The 14,411-nt window shown below is 42.0% G+C and overlaps 3 protein-coding genes and 1 long non-coding RNA gene across 5 annotated transcripts in view; 3 read left to right on the top strand and 1 right to left on the bottom strand.

Moving 5' to 3' along the window:
* prkab1a (protein kinase, AMP-activated, beta 1 non-catalytic subunit, a) overlaps window positions 1–14,411 on the top strand; it is a 306,897-nt gene that overhangs the window by 8,555 nt on the left and 283,931 nt on the right. The window lies entirely within an intron of this gene.
* On the bottom strand, window positions 1,097–5,317 carry LOC127590854 (uncharacterized). Its single transcript, XR_007959775.1, has 2 exons — window positions 5,171–5,317; window positions 1,097–1,131 (listed from the first exon to the last, which is right to left on the bottom strand). It is a non-coding gene; the product is annotated as an uncharacterized LOC127590854 (long non-coding RNA).
* Window positions 2,566–12,180, top strand: LOC127590848 (phospholipase A2, minor isoenzyme-like). The gene is made up of 5 exons (XM_052050346.1): window positions 2,566–2,788; window positions 11,063–11,183; window positions 11,282–11,429; window positions 11,506–11,639; window positions 11,772–12,180. Exons 2-5 carry the CDS (start codon window positions 11,135–11,137, stop codon window positions 11,888–11,890), a joined length of 450 nt encoding a protein of 149 aa, XP_051906306.1. The 5' UTR covers window positions 2,566–2,788; window positions 11,063–11,134; the 3' UTR covers window positions 11,891–12,180.
* LOC127590847 (phospholipase A2, minor isoenzyme-like) lies at window positions 2,810–3,976 on the top strand. The gene is made up of 4 exons (XM_052050345.1): window positions 2,810–2,909; window positions 3,008–3,155; window positions 3,232–3,365; window positions 3,498–3,976. The coding sequence occupies exons 1-4, from the start codon at window positions 2,861–2,863 to the stop codon at window positions 3,614–3,616; spliced, it is 450 nt and encodes a 149-aa protein (XP_051906305.1). The 5' UTR covers window positions 2,810–2,860; the 3' UTR covers window positions 3,617–3,976.

Genomic DNA, 14,411 nt, shown 5'->3' with positions numbered 1-14,411 from the left:
TGTACCCTCCAACCTGATAACATAAGCTGCCCACTGTAGTAACCGCTGTCGCTCAAAGGGTTAATCGTGAATCCCATGTTTACTCCACAAGAACAGGCAGAATGTATAAGATATAAGAATATAAGATAACCTTTATTTGTCCCACACTGGGGAAATTTGCAGTCTACAGCAGCAAAATGGGGGATGGGGGGATAAAGTGTTTTTGTGTGTGTTTGGATGTGACGTCCAAGTCATTGAAGGGAACACAGTGACAGCCCCCCCCCCCCCTTCATTTTGAAGTGGATCATGTGTGTTTTTATTATATTTAAGTTGACGATGTAACCAGCGACTTATTTTGAATAGCGCTGACATTTGTCTTGTTTTGCATGACAATGACCACGATGGAATGTAGAACGTTTGTACCGTGAGGTCATGAGAATTCAGTCGCGGTCTAAGGCCTACTAATTGGTGGAAAACCAAAAATTACATCTATTGTTTGTTTTTATTTCATTTTGCCCCCATTATCTTGAAATGTTGCACATTAATGTCATTTTGTGGCAAAATTGTGTCCTAAACTAATCATTTTTTTGTAAAGTTCATATAACCCCCCGCAAAACTTAATATGACTAAATTCTCATGACCGCACAATTTCTTTGTGATATGTTTGAGCTGCAATCGTTCACAGCTACCTTTGCACAAGAGAGTTAATAGCAATGGCATTATGTTTCTTCAACAATAAAATCCAGATGCATTCCAAAATGTTATACAGAAATTACGACAACAACAACAACTCTACTGATCACTCTTAAGTGGTCCTTTAATTTTAAAAAATGAAGGTGTGCTATACGAGTGGTTGATAAAGTTTTCGGGATAAATAAACTACCAAATGCACCGCTGTTGAGTAACTGCACATTTATATAAAATATAGGGAATCCAGAAGTAGCCTGAAAGAGTTGCTTTTGTTGTTTGACTGGTTGGACAAGTAGACAATCAAAACAATACCAATGAAGCAAATATAAATATATTTGGTTTCCGGTGATGCGGGGACCGATGGATTCTTTTGTTGTTCCCGTATTTAATGAGAGTTGCCGGCTGGAAATATGTTCACCGTTAGACAGCATCTGATTTTTGAATCGTGATCATAACCGCCACCTTTTTACTTGTGTTTTATTTATTTGCATGTTTGCTTGTGTTCTACTCCCTGGGCCAGTATGAAATCATTCGAATTATAAGAAGTAATTCACATTTGTTCTGCAGTTTTTGAACCCCGATTCCATTGTCACTCCATTTATTAAAGTTTAATATATAAAATGGACTTTGCCTCATTTTTTACCCCTTCAAGGGTTTGATAGTCCCTTCCTTCCATACAATGTGTACGATAGTTGTCTGTGTTCATGCAAATTGGAATGCAAAAAGTAGCTACAGTTATTCACAGATCTTTAAATCACAAGTGTTATCTGTTATCATGATGTTGTCTCTAATAGCAAAGGGAAATGAAATATATATTTTTATGTCTTTAGTCTGATGAATAATTCTTGCAAACTGTATCGTCCAGAAAACAGCAAATTTCATTTAACTTCTTTATTGGACCACTGTGCTTTCTCCTCTGGGTGGATGTAGTTTGGCATGAGCCATAATCAGTTTACAGTGATTATTTTATTAATTTAAAATAAAATGGAGAAAAAAAATAATTTCTAGTAATCTCACCGTGGTAATTGTAGCCTCAGTTTGGAATTTGTCACTCCTTCGGGGAGTAATGATGGAAGAAGACACTGAGTCTGCACTGTGCAGACGGAATATTCGTCAGTGGTTTTGATATAGACCACTGGAAATTGACAATTTTGTTATTATGGGGTAAAAATTGTCAGAAATGTGTCCATGTCGATGTTAAAAAAATGTTTCCTTTGCTGTGTGTTCACAAACACCCCTGTCAAATTTATTCTGTTCTGTTTTGGTGTGTTATACAGATTTTCTTAGTGCCTTTGAAGGCGTCACTAATTTACGTTTTCCCGAGGCGGTCTTTGAACGTCTCTTCAGCACGAATGGAACAGAGGCACCTTATGGAAGACAGACTTGCTTGTATTATTGGGGAGCTTTAAAAAAAATAAAGTGTTTGCTGAAAAGAAGACTGTTGCTCTTTTTGTCTTGTAGCTGCAACATACTGTATATCCTCACTCGGGTAACACAGTCAACAGTAATAAATTCCCATGCTTCCATAAGTTCAATGCCAGTGCTGAAAAAGAATTCTGATGATGGTCTGCACGCGTTTCTTTTCTTATGTACAGTATTCACACAGCACTGTGTTGTGGACAATGAAATGTAGCATTAGTATCCATTCTTTTATCAACAGCATTGGCGCTGAGTCACACGAGAACTGCGACTAAGTGGCAACCAGCCAGCTGGGCTCGACTCCAGGTGCTGTGACCATGGACAGAAGGAGCAGTAGATAAAAGGCGTCATTGATGGAAACTTTCTTATGTTTTTTTTGTTTGTTTTTTTTTCAAACCAAAAGACTAAATTGCATTTTCTCAGTGGGAAAAATCTGTAAATGTATATATGTAGTCGGTAGTGAAGTCTCCTATAAACCAGTGATTGATTGACATGTCACCAGGGCAGAATAATGAAGCCAATACAAATTAAATATCTTCTAAATGTAACCTCTTAACATATTAAACATATGTCCAAAGTTAATATCTTTGCAAGCAGGTATCTTGAAGTTCATGCTTCTTTTTCAACACAGAATTGCTTCATACTCTCAATAGTACCTGAAAATTCCCCAATATAAACAGCTGACGTTGCAGATATCAAGGTCCCGGACTATATAAAGAGGGTGTGATGCCAGAGTGATTGCACTGCTACCACTGAGCTCGAGGCTCTCAGGATGAACACCCTCAACACTTTGGTTCTCTTGGCTTTAAGCCTCTCTGTTGGTAAGTCGCTGTGAGCCCACTGTGCGGTTTGTCGTTTAATCCTATACGTCTATGAGGACACCGTGACCAGGCTTGTTGGATTTTATTATCTCCTACAGCTCAATCCCTGGATTACAAGGCTCTTAACCAGTTCAGAAATATGATCCTGTGTGTGATGCCTGATAGCTGGCCCGTCTTGGACTACATAGACTACGGCTGCTATTGTGGAAAGGGTGGCTCGGGCGCACCCGTGGATGAGCTGGATAGGTCCAACCTAATTTCCACTTCAAATTCGGACAACTCATTTCAACCGTCTGCCTCACATGTTCTCTTACATTGGCAGGTGTTGCGAAGTGCATGACAAGTGTTATGACGACGCTATGCAGCATCCCAATTGTTGGCCGATCTTTGACAACCCTTACACGGAGCTCTATGACTACAGCTGCGATAAGGAGCAGAAAAAGGTCACCTGTGGCAGTGAGTACAGCAACATGGATGGAGTTCCCCCTATGAATTCAGATTTTTAGCATCCCAGCATCCGAATATTGATCGTTGTTTGTTTTGCATCATGAAAACCGTAACATGGCCAATGTCTATTTTCTTCCGCAGGCGATAACGACGAATGTGAGATGTTTATTTGCGAGTGCGACAGAAAGGCCGCAGAGTGTTTTGCCCGGTCGCCATGGAACCCCGAGCACGAGCACCTGCCCAGCCACATGTGCGAGTGAAGACCCACAGCAAACCTGAGCCTGGAACTGTAGCTAATGTTTGGAGGCGTCGATTACTATCAAGAAACATCCATCATGATGTTGTGCTGATTGCTGAAAGCGTAAATCAAACGTGTTCATTCAAAGCGACGACGTGGATGATTAGAAATTATAATCATGGCATTTATTGAACAGTTGCACTTGCTGTAATGAAAGATGTTTCAATTTGAAATCATTCAATGCATCTTGCTTTCGCTGTGCAAGAACGACGTGTGGACTTTTAATGTCAGTCACAAGGATTGAGTGAACCTTGCAAAATAAATATATATATATATATATAAGATATTTAGGTTGGAATAAATGTAATTCTGTTACCCCATATTTACTCTCTGTGTAACTTTAAACCCTCTTTCAGAGTGAAACCTCGCAAATACCTCATATACAATGGGGTAGGTTGATAATCAGACCGGGAGAGACCTGTTCTAGCTTTCAAGATAATATCTTGTTAAGTTAACGGCTTCTGGTCAAATTAACTGTTGCTTGTGAGAAGATAACATCAACCCCAGGACACCATGTGAGGGACATCCCAAGCTGTGTTCGCGGACCACCGACGTCTAGCAGAAGCTGTCTGATCACTTCAGGAATGAACTGTGTGTTCTCATTGAAACTCTCCTTTACTGAAACTGTTGTGGAATGTGAAAATACTCCCCACGCCCATGAGAAGATCGTGTATCAGGGACATCCTTCCAATAAATGCGAGGAGACAAACGCGGTCTCTTCAGAGTTGCCCCGGAACCTGTAACGGTTTACATGGCAGAACCAGCTGGAGAGCTGCTCTGAGATTGTGAACCGAGACATGTTTGAGCGCACTCTCTCTTGCAAGAAAGACAACCATGCCTGCCTCCTGAGTCTGCCTGTTCTTGATGTGTTCTTAGCGTCAGATTACCAGCATTAATATAACAATTTATTTCACCCCTCTACTGGCTTTATTTGCATTTTGGAGAGATACATTCTGATCTTAATTTAATGGAGCGATCATTCGCAAAGGCGGCATTTATTTGCACATACAGTACATACAGTTTAAGTACAGTACGTTTATTACATTTCAAAGAATTATAGTTGAACAAGTTGTTCAGTTGAATTGAATGAACTAGATATTTTTTTTTAATCATAGTTATAAAGTGCAGTGGACAATATATTAAACACTGAATGATACCAGTCAGTTCTCCGAAACTAAATGCAGTGCCTGTTTCGTAATGAAATGGTTTATAAATGAAAATAAGTGGTGTAATTTTAGGTCATATTTTAAAAAAACTTTAGGTCACTCTTAGGGAGATTATTAAATTACACTTCAAAAAATGTCCACAGTCGATATCACCATCATTATCATCACCTGTTCCGTTCATGTCATTGTTCATCCATCCGTTATCCGGATGAATGGACTATATTTGGTTTCCAGTGATGCGGGGACCGATGGATTCTTTTGTTGTTCCCGTATTTAATGAAAGTTGCCGAATGCAAATAAGTTCAGTGTTAGACCGCATCTGATTTTTGAATCGTGACCATAACCGCCACCTTTTTACTTGTGTTTTATTTATTTGCATGTTTGCTTGTGTTTTACTCCCTAGGCCAGTATGAAATCATTCGAATTATAAGAAGTAATTCACATTTGTTCGGCAGAGTTTTTGAACCCCGATTCCATTGTCACTCTATTTATTAAAGTTAACATATAAAAATGACTTTGCTTCATTTTTTCCCACTTCAAGGGTTTGATAGTGCCTTAGATATAATGTATAGTTGTCTGCGTTCATACAAATTGGAATGCAAAACGTTCCCAGTTATTCACGGATCTTTAAATCACAAGTGTTATGTGTTACCATGATGTTGCCTCTAGTAGCATAAGGAAATTAAATATATATTTTTGTCTTTAGCGTGATTAATAATTCTTGCATACTGTATCATCCAGAAAACAGCTAATTTCATTTAACTTCTTGATTGGACCTCAGTGTTTTATCCCAGGGTGGAAGTAGTTTGGCATGAGGGATAATCAGTTTACAGTGTCTTTTATTAATTTAAAATGAAATGGAGAAAAAAAATATTTTCTAGTAATCTCAGCGTGGTAATTGCAGCCTCAGTTTGGAATTTTTCACTCCTTCGGGGAGTAATGATGGAAGAAGACACCGTGCATTGTGCAGACGGAATATTCGTCAGTGGTTTTGATATAGACCACTGGAAATTGACAATATAATTATTGTGGGGAAAAATGTCTCTATATACATACACACATTATATATACTTATACCTGTATGTATATATGTGCGTGTGTGTATGGGTGGGGGGGGGCTCAACTTTTTCAGAATTGTGTCCATGTCGATGTTAAAAAAAATGTTTCCTTTGCTGCGTGTTCACAAACCCCTGTAGAATTTATTTTGTGATTTCTTTGCTGGATTTTCAGTTTTGGTGCATTTGAATGGTTTTCTTAGTGCCTTTGAAGGCGTCACTAATTTACGTTTTCACGAGGCGTGCCTTTAAACGTCTCTTCAGCCGAATCGAACAGAGGACCTGGAAGACAGATGTGCTTGTATTTTTGTGGAGCTTTTAAAAAAAAAAGTGTCAGGAGATAGAGTGCCAAACTCACTTCCTGGCGTCGCTGCTGCGAGCTGCATCCTTCACGTCCTCGATCGGACTTCTGGGCGGCACTTCATGGTCAACCCCGCCGCCGATGTCAGCGACGTCCCTCCAACCCCAGCAGAGGGCCATTACCCGACCAGCGGCTCCTCCCTCCAAGCAACTAACCTGCACCCTCTTCATATCCCCATTAGGGATGTGAATCTCAGCACTGAGGACGATTCGATACACATCTCGATGCACTGCCAGCGATGCGATACTTAAACGATACATGGAATTTTCTGGCGATACGATGCAATACGTTTCACCGTCGTCACGATGTGATACGATGCGATACACATTAAGTTCAAGTCAATGCGATCCGATACGATACAATGCAATTTATTGCGATATTGTGCAATTAAATTAAATTAAAGCAAAGAAAAAAAGCTTTTAAAAAGATGGAATTCAGTATGGTATTACAAAAAGGATACCACTTTATTCCTTATAAACAGTAGAACTTGTAAAACAACTTATTTAAGCCCTTTCACAATTGGGTTTTGTGCAAAGAAAATGTAAACAATTTGGCACCTGAGACTCACAGCTGTTGCTATAGTGTAAACACAAACAGACTATTCTCACTGAGTGTCTTATATGAAATATAATAATAATATATATATGTATATGAGGCGGCCCGGTAGTCCAGTGGTTAGCACGTCGGCTTCACAGTGCAGAGGTACCGGATTCGATTCCAGCTCCGGCCTCCCTGTGTGGAGTTTGCATGTTCTCCCCGGGCCTGCGTGGGTTTTCTCCGGGTACTGCGGTTTCCTCCCACATTCCAAAAACGTGCGTAGCAGGCTGATTGACCACTCTAAATTGTCCCTAGGTGTGAGTGTGAGTGCGAATGGTTGTTCGTTTCTGTGTGCCCTGCGATTGGCTGGCAACCAATTCAGGGTGTCCCCTGCCTACTGCCCGAAGACAGCTGAAATAGGCTCCAGCACCCCCGCGACCCTAGTGAGGATCAAGCTGCTCGGAAGATGAATGAATGAATGTATATGAATCTATAGCGCAAGATCTCCACCCATCCACTGTAAGTGCAACTCTTTGCGCACTGTTCAGCGACACAGTAATCTCACTTCTCACTTTGTTGTACACATCGGGAATATGTTTGTAAGTGAACACAGACCTGTCTGGTATTTTATACCTGGCTTCCAAAACGTGCACGAGCTGTCTGAAACCCTCGTTGTCCACCACGCCAAGGCTGGAGGTCTTTGCATATGAAATAAGCAGTGGCCTTAGTTATAGCCATTGCGCGGTCACAGTGAGTTGCAAGGGGACTCCCAAAATAAGAGGCAATTTTTTTCTTCTCCTGACTTGGTTTACCAAGAGTTTCTCCGGTGTCCGACGAGGAACTGGGCGGGGAAGCGGGGGTGCGGGAGGGAAACTTGTCGGTGATCTGGTGCCATCGTTTTAAGTGGGTCTGCATATTTGTGGTGCTGCCGTTGTATGGCTTCTTAGTGCGACATTCTTTGCAAATCACGGAGGTTCTATCAAGCTTTCCGTCTTTCTTTTCGAAGCCGGAGTATTTCCAAACACAAGATCTGAATGTTGCGGCTGCATTAAATATAGTAGTTTCCTTGCTGCTGCTTGCGCTAACTTCCATAATGTTTCGCTAGTTGTGTACTGGACTGTATGTGACGCACGGCTAAGAAAGGGCAGATAGGTGACGTTTAACATGAATAAAACGGCGCTTGAATCGGATTTTACCGATACCCATCAATGCATCGTGATGAATCGCGATTTCACTCGTCAATCGCGTCGTACCCAGTAAATAAGCCGATGCACTCGGATCGCGCACGTGCGCATCGATGTATCGATTAATATCGATTATTTTCCACACCCTTAATCCCCATGCTTCCACAAATTCAATGCCAGTGATGAAAAAGGATACTGATGATCTGCATGTGTTTATTTTTTATGTATTCGCACAGCACTGTGTTGTGGTCAAAGAAATGTAGCATTAGCATCCATTCTTTTATCAACAGTGTTGGCTCTGAGTCACACTAGCCGTGCGACTGAGTGGCAATCAGCCAGCTGGGCTCGACTCTGTCACGTTGAAAGGTGGTGATGGACCCCAAAAAGCAGGCAGGAGGGAGGAGCAGAGTGTACTTGACAGAATAGCATGTGAGAAATGTGACTGACTGAAATATAAAGCACTGGAGCATCTTCTTTTTCGAAATAAAAATGTATGAAGACAAAGCCCATAAGCATCCTCATTCATATGATTTTCACATTATTGAAACACATTGAATGATACATTATGAATGCATGAATGTGAATGATTTGATTGGATCATCAAATCAGTCAGTTCAGTCTGTCAAGTGGGTTGGCTGCAGGGATTTTGAAGGTCCAGCAGGTGGCAGTGGTCAGCAACACCGTATCAGCACAGTATCAACACAGTGTGTCCGTGTGTCGACACACTTCATGAGGCCTTCTCATGAGTTTTCAGTAAAAACTCTCAATAACAGAAACATGACCAAAAACATGACAGGAACAAGCATGACTGCGGCAAACAAGCAAGCAATGACCCGACAATGAGTGGTCGGGTGGGAGTCCTTTTATACAACTAATTACATAACGACCGACAGGTTTGCAGCTGCAGGGGAAGCCCTACAGTGCCACCTGTTGGTCACAAATAGAATCATGACACGCGCACACACACACACACACACACACACACACACACACACACACACACACAAACACACACAAACATGTGTACTCTTTATTTTTATTCCAATAGTGCATAAGTATGAACACACCTATTTGACACTTCATATAGTCACTGAAGAAAGAAAAAAGGGAAATAAATTGCGAAATTTACGATCGGCATTCACTTTTACTTACATCAATTTCTTGGATAATGTATTTTATTTTGCTTGCTCCGTCTTTCATTTTGAACACTTTTACCCTCTCTTCCAGCATCAGAGCTCTTCTTGTATTAGCTGCTTGACATCCAAAGGTCCGTTTCGTAGACATTTTAGCAATGCAACGGCCATGCTCGTCTGAATCTAACAATAACAAATAGTTCCTGGACCCGTTGGCTTTTCTTTCCACCATCTCACTGTCTCTAACTTGACCTTCCCTTGATCGCCACCCAAGACAGCCTTACTCAGCTGATGTAATGCAATGAACTTTTAAAGCCAGTCACGCGATGCTTCGTAGTCCTCGATGGCCATAGTTAGCGTGATGGATTTCGCCTTCTCTCGAATTAACGCTCCGGTTAGCGGAAGGTTTTTAGCATGATAAGAAGTAAAGCATTCCAGGAAAAGTTCGTTTATTTGACTGTCCGTCGAGCCACAAGCAATTTACTCTGAGCAGCTAATCGGGTGCATTCCTCTCTATCTTCCATGGATCTAGCTTCAGTATCTACACACATAGATAATGAGGTCCCTCTTTGCCAATCAGAGGCCAGGATGATGCTCGGTCATGCTTTGAGTATGCTGCGTTCAGGAACCTCAGAGCCGTGTAAACCACGGTCATCGGTCTCATCAAAGACGGCGACGAGTCTGTGTACCGCCAACAAGTGGAGCAGCTGGAGCTCTGGTGCAGCTGACACAACCTCGGGCTGAGCACGCTCAAGACTGTAGAGATGATCGTGGACTTCAGGAAACATTCTTCTCCACAGTTGCCCCTCACCCTGTCCAACTGCCCTGTGTCAACCGTCGAGACCTTCAAGTTCATGGGAATCACAGTGTCCCAGGACATGAAGTGGGAAGTCAACACCATCTCCATCCTGAAAAAGGCCCAGCAGAGGATGTACTTCCTGAGGCTGCTGAGGAAGCATGGCCTGCCACAGGAGGTGCTACGACAGTTCTACACGGCAGTCATTGAATCAATCCTGTGTTCTTCCATCACTGTTTGGTTTGGGGCTGCCACAAAAAAGGACAAAATCCGACTTCAACGGACAGTTAGGATGGCGGAAAAAATCATTGGTACCGCCCTACCCACTCGAGGACTTGCACACTGCAAGAATCAAGACAAGGGCACGGAAAATCCTCCTGGATCCCCCGCACCCTGCCCACCACCTTTTCCAGCTACTCCCCTCAGGAAGCCGCTACAGATCCATGCGCACCAAATCTAGCAGACACTTAAACAGCTGCTTCCCTCTAGCCATTAACTCCCTCAACAGTCACTGACAGTCACTCTTCTTGTACTCCAAATACTGCTACTGGTCACTCTAAAATGGTTCAATGATTTTTTGCACCAACTGTACAAACTGTCATCATATTGTATTCTACCACTGATCACTTTAGCTCTGCTTGATACTTTGCACATTGTCTCACTTACATTACGAAATGTCCTTGCATACCTATTTGTCATGTCCTTGTTTACGATGATACTAATGCAGAGTGTTATACCGGAGACAAATTCCTTGTGTGTTCTACATACTTGGCCAATAAAGATAAACCAGTGTGGTGGTTGCTGTTGCCATTTCCGAACGAAGCAGTAGAGGTTGGATTAGACTTCGTTGTAGTGAATCTCTTGGCGAGGAAACAGCAGAGAAAAAGATTTAGTATAACGTAACAGGGTTTTTTTTTGTATGGGGGGGTAGGAAAATGGGAATTGTGTTAATGCATGAATATTTTTTCACACTAGGGGGTATTTTCACCCATGTAGGTTACGTTGTAGAGGTGTTTCTCTGTACTGCTGAACACCTCAAGACCAAACGCATTTGAACGAGTTCAGGGGGTTCACTCGGCGGGAGAGTCACCATCTCCCCATATGTACGTTGAACTCTGTGCATTGAGAAGCGTGCGACCCTGTACAGTATGAACAGCTGGCGTTGCAGATAACAAGGTCCCGGACTATATAAAGAGGCTCTGATGCGAGAGTGATTGCACCGCTACCACTGAGCTCGAGGCTCTCAGGATGAACACCCTCAACACTTTGGTTCTCTTGGCTTTAAGCCTCTCCGTTGGTAAGTCGCTGCGAGCCTGCTGTGCGGTTTGTTGTTTAATCCTGGACGTCAATGAGGACACCGTGACCAGGCTTGTTGGGTCTTGTTATGTCCTGCAGCTCAATCCCTGGATTACAAGGCTCTTAACCAGTTCAGAAATATGATCCTGTGTGTGATGCCTGATAGCTGGCCCGTCTTGGACTATGCTGACTATGGCTGCTTTTGTGGAAAGGGTGGCTCGGGCACACCTGTGGATGAGCTGGATAGGTCCAACCTTATTTCCACTTCAAATTCGGACAATTTATTTAAACCGTCTGCCTCACATGTTGTCTTACCTTGGCAGGTGCTGTGAAGTGCATGACCAGTGTTATAGCGACGCTATGCAGCATCCCAATTGTTGGCCGATCTTTGACAACCCTTACACGGAGCTCTATCACTACAGCTGCGATAAGGAGCAGAGGAAGGTCACCTGTGACAGTGAGTACAGCAACATGGATCGAGTTCCCCCTATGAATTCAGATTTTTAGCATCCCAGCATCCGAATATTGATCGGTGTTTGTTTTGCATCATGAAAACCGTAAAATGGCCAATGTCTATTTTCTCACCCAGGCAAAAACGACGAATGTGAGATGTTTATTTGCGAGTGCGACAGAAAGGCCGCAGAGTGTTTTGCCCGGTCGCCATGGAACCCCGAGCACGAGCACCTGCCCAGCCACATGTGCGAGTGAAGACCCCCAGCAAACCTGAGCCAGGAACTGTAGCTAATGTTTGGAGGCGTCAATGACTATCAAGAAACATCCATCATGATGTCTTGTTGATTGTTGAAAGCGGAAATCAAATGTGTTCATTAAGAGCGACAACGTTGATGATTAGAAATGATAATCATGGCATTTATTGAAAGATGTTTCAATTTGAAATCATTCAATGCGTCTCAATTTCACTCTGCAAGACTTTAAATGTCAGTCATAAGAAGGATTGAATGATTCCCTTGCAAAATAAAACCAAGTTATTTATTTCACTCCTATACTTGCATTTTGAAGAGATACATTCGGATCTTAATTTAATGGAGCGATCATTCGAAAAGGCGGCATTTATTTGAATATTAAGGGTAGGTTTATTACATTTCAAAGAATTATAGTTGAACAAGTTGTTCAGTTGAATTAAATCAACTAGATTTTTTTTTTAAATCATAGTTATAATGTGCAGTGGATAATATATTAAACACTGATATATTAAACACTGAATGTTACCATTCAGTTCTCCGAAACTAAATGCAATGCCTGTTTGGTAATGAAATGGTTTCTCAATGAGATAAAGTGGTCCAATTTTCTGTCATATTTTTTAAAAACTTGAAGTCACTTTCAGGGAGATTATTAATTTACACTTCGAAAAATCCCACAGTCGATATCAACATCAATATCACCTGTTCCGGTAATGTCATTGTCCATCCATCCGTTATCCGAACCGTTCATCTGCAGGCGTAAAAATAAATGAAATCTTGTTGGGTTTATCCACTCATCAGTCAGAAGTGTTTTGAAATACATGACCCGATCAATATATGCTAGATTCAGAGATTGATAAATCGTTTCCCGGTCTCTGACTATTTTGGTTCATGATGTGAAAGCCTTCATGTGTTTCACAAACAAAATAATTTCTCTTATGGTATCAGACCTGTTGATACTCGTGATTGTGATTGACCCAATTCTGGGTGTTGGCAGGAAAAACATCTTCCTGACTCTTTGTAGCTTGATAATCAAACTCGGCGCTCCGGGTTGTATTCTTTAATTTGCACGTGCACGTCACACTCATCCAATCCAATACCATTACCTCTTGATTTATGTAGCGTGTATTTTTTTTTTTTTTTTACAGCAGCTGTATACCATAACAAAGCACTTTATAGGACATCCATCCATCCATCCATTTTCTGATCCATTTTATACTCACAAGGGTCACGGGGGATGCTGGAGCCTATCCCAGCCATCTTCGGGCACTAGGCGGGGGACTCCCTGAACCGGTTGCCAGCCAATCGCAGGGCACACGCAGACAAACAACAATCCACGCTCACATTCCCACCTAGGGACAATTTAGAGTGTTCAAACAGCCTGCCATGCATGTCTTTGGAATGTGGGAGGAGGGGAGAACATGCAAACTCCACACAGGCAGGCCGGAGCTGGAATTGAACCTGGTACCTCTGCACTGTGAGGTCAACACGCTAACCACTGGATTACCGGGCTGCCCTTTACAGAACATTCAACAGAAAATAATAACACAATATATGCGCTGCATGCATTTATTTAAGCATGGATGCAAAAAAAAAAAAACTATAACAAAAACCAGGAAAAAAAAGACAGGTGGCGAAAAGAATGAAAGAGACACTAGCTTACGCTAGCTCACATTGACTCCATTCTTGAATCTGGGAACAGGCCTGCACAGGAAAAAAAAACCCAAAAAACAATGGCCCCAATTCCAGCTCGCACGCACACGCACACACACACTCACACACACAGATGCTAGAGGAGGAAAAGTCCATTATTTTACTTTTGGGTCTGGTTCAGCGGTACATCCCTGTCCATATTTGGCTCTAGCATCCGTATTGTAAAGTATTCCCGATGGTATTCTAAATTGTTCAGGTTACATGAAACAAATACAGTTCTTCTGTATAATTATGTCTGAAGGAGACATAATCGCAAATTCTGATAGTGAGAGACATTTTTTGGTTTCTAGAGAGTTTTGGGTGTGGCTAGGACAAGCTCACCCATGCAGAGCATGCGTGCCACATCGCCCCGAGGCTTCCTTTGGGGTCCTGACTCTTGCTGTCTGGAATGTGTGATCAATGCCATGAAACAGACACCAAGAAACTGAGTCAACCAGCTTTGCGTGTACTCACGCGTTTTTGTGTGCAGAGCATTCATTTTCGGTTCTGTGCTGGGAGACGATGCATGCATCAAAAAAGGTTTCTTGAAAATAAGATCTTTGTATTCTGAAAATATACTGTACTTCGTCGCACATAAGTCTCAGTTGTCGCTTTCCCTAGAGGGCCGTTCAATCAGTGTGTGTGTGTGTGTGTGTGTGTGTGTGTGTGCCATACCCATTGCACATTGTAGTTTTGTTTCTATTTTTAAGTCTGATGTTCAGAAGTAACTTCACTACACCAGAACTTATGTCCACTTGTGCCACACCTCTTTTTTCTATTTTGAATGGTCTAAAATAACTTGTCTGGCCTATTCTTGGCTAACCTTGACAATTAAG

This window comes from Hippocampus zosterae, chromosome 18 (genome assembly GCF_025434085.1).
Source record: "Hippocampus zosterae strain Florida chromosome 18, ASM2543408v3, whole genome shotgun sequence".
Taxonomy (NCBI): Eukaryota; Metazoa; Chordata; class Actinopteri; order Syngnathiformes; family Syngnathidae; genus Hippocampus; species Hippocampus zosterae.
The sequence above is the reverse complement of the archived record's forward strand: the minus strand, read 5'-3'. Positions and strand labels throughout refer to the sequence as shown.

Bases quoted from the DNA above. Each gene is read 5' to 3' on its own strand.
- LOC127590848 (XM_052050346.1), top strand. From the start codon at position 11,135: ATGAACACCCTCAACACTTTGGTTCTCTTGGCTTTAAGCCTCTCCGTT. The intron at 11,184-11,281 runs GTAAGTCGCTGC...TATGTCCTGCAG, and splicing joins GGCTTTAAGCCTCTCCGTTG to CTCAATCCCTGGATTACAAG. The intron at 11,640-11,771 runs GTGAGTACAGCA...TTTCTCACCCAG, and splicing joins GAGGAAGGTCACCTGTGACA to GCAAAAACGACGAATGTGAG.
- LOC127590847 (XM_052050345.1), top strand. From the start codon at position 2,861: ATGAACACCCTCAACACTTTGGTTCTCTTGGCTTTAAGCCTCTCTGTT. The intron at 3,156-3,231 runs GTCCAACCTAAT...TTACATTGGCAG, and splicing joins CCCGTGGATGAGCTGGATAG to GTGTTGCGAAGTGCATGACA. The intron at 3,366-3,497 runs GTGAGTACAGCA...TTTCTTCCGCAG, and splicing joins GAAAAAGGTCACCTGTGGCA to GCGATAACGACGAATGTGAG.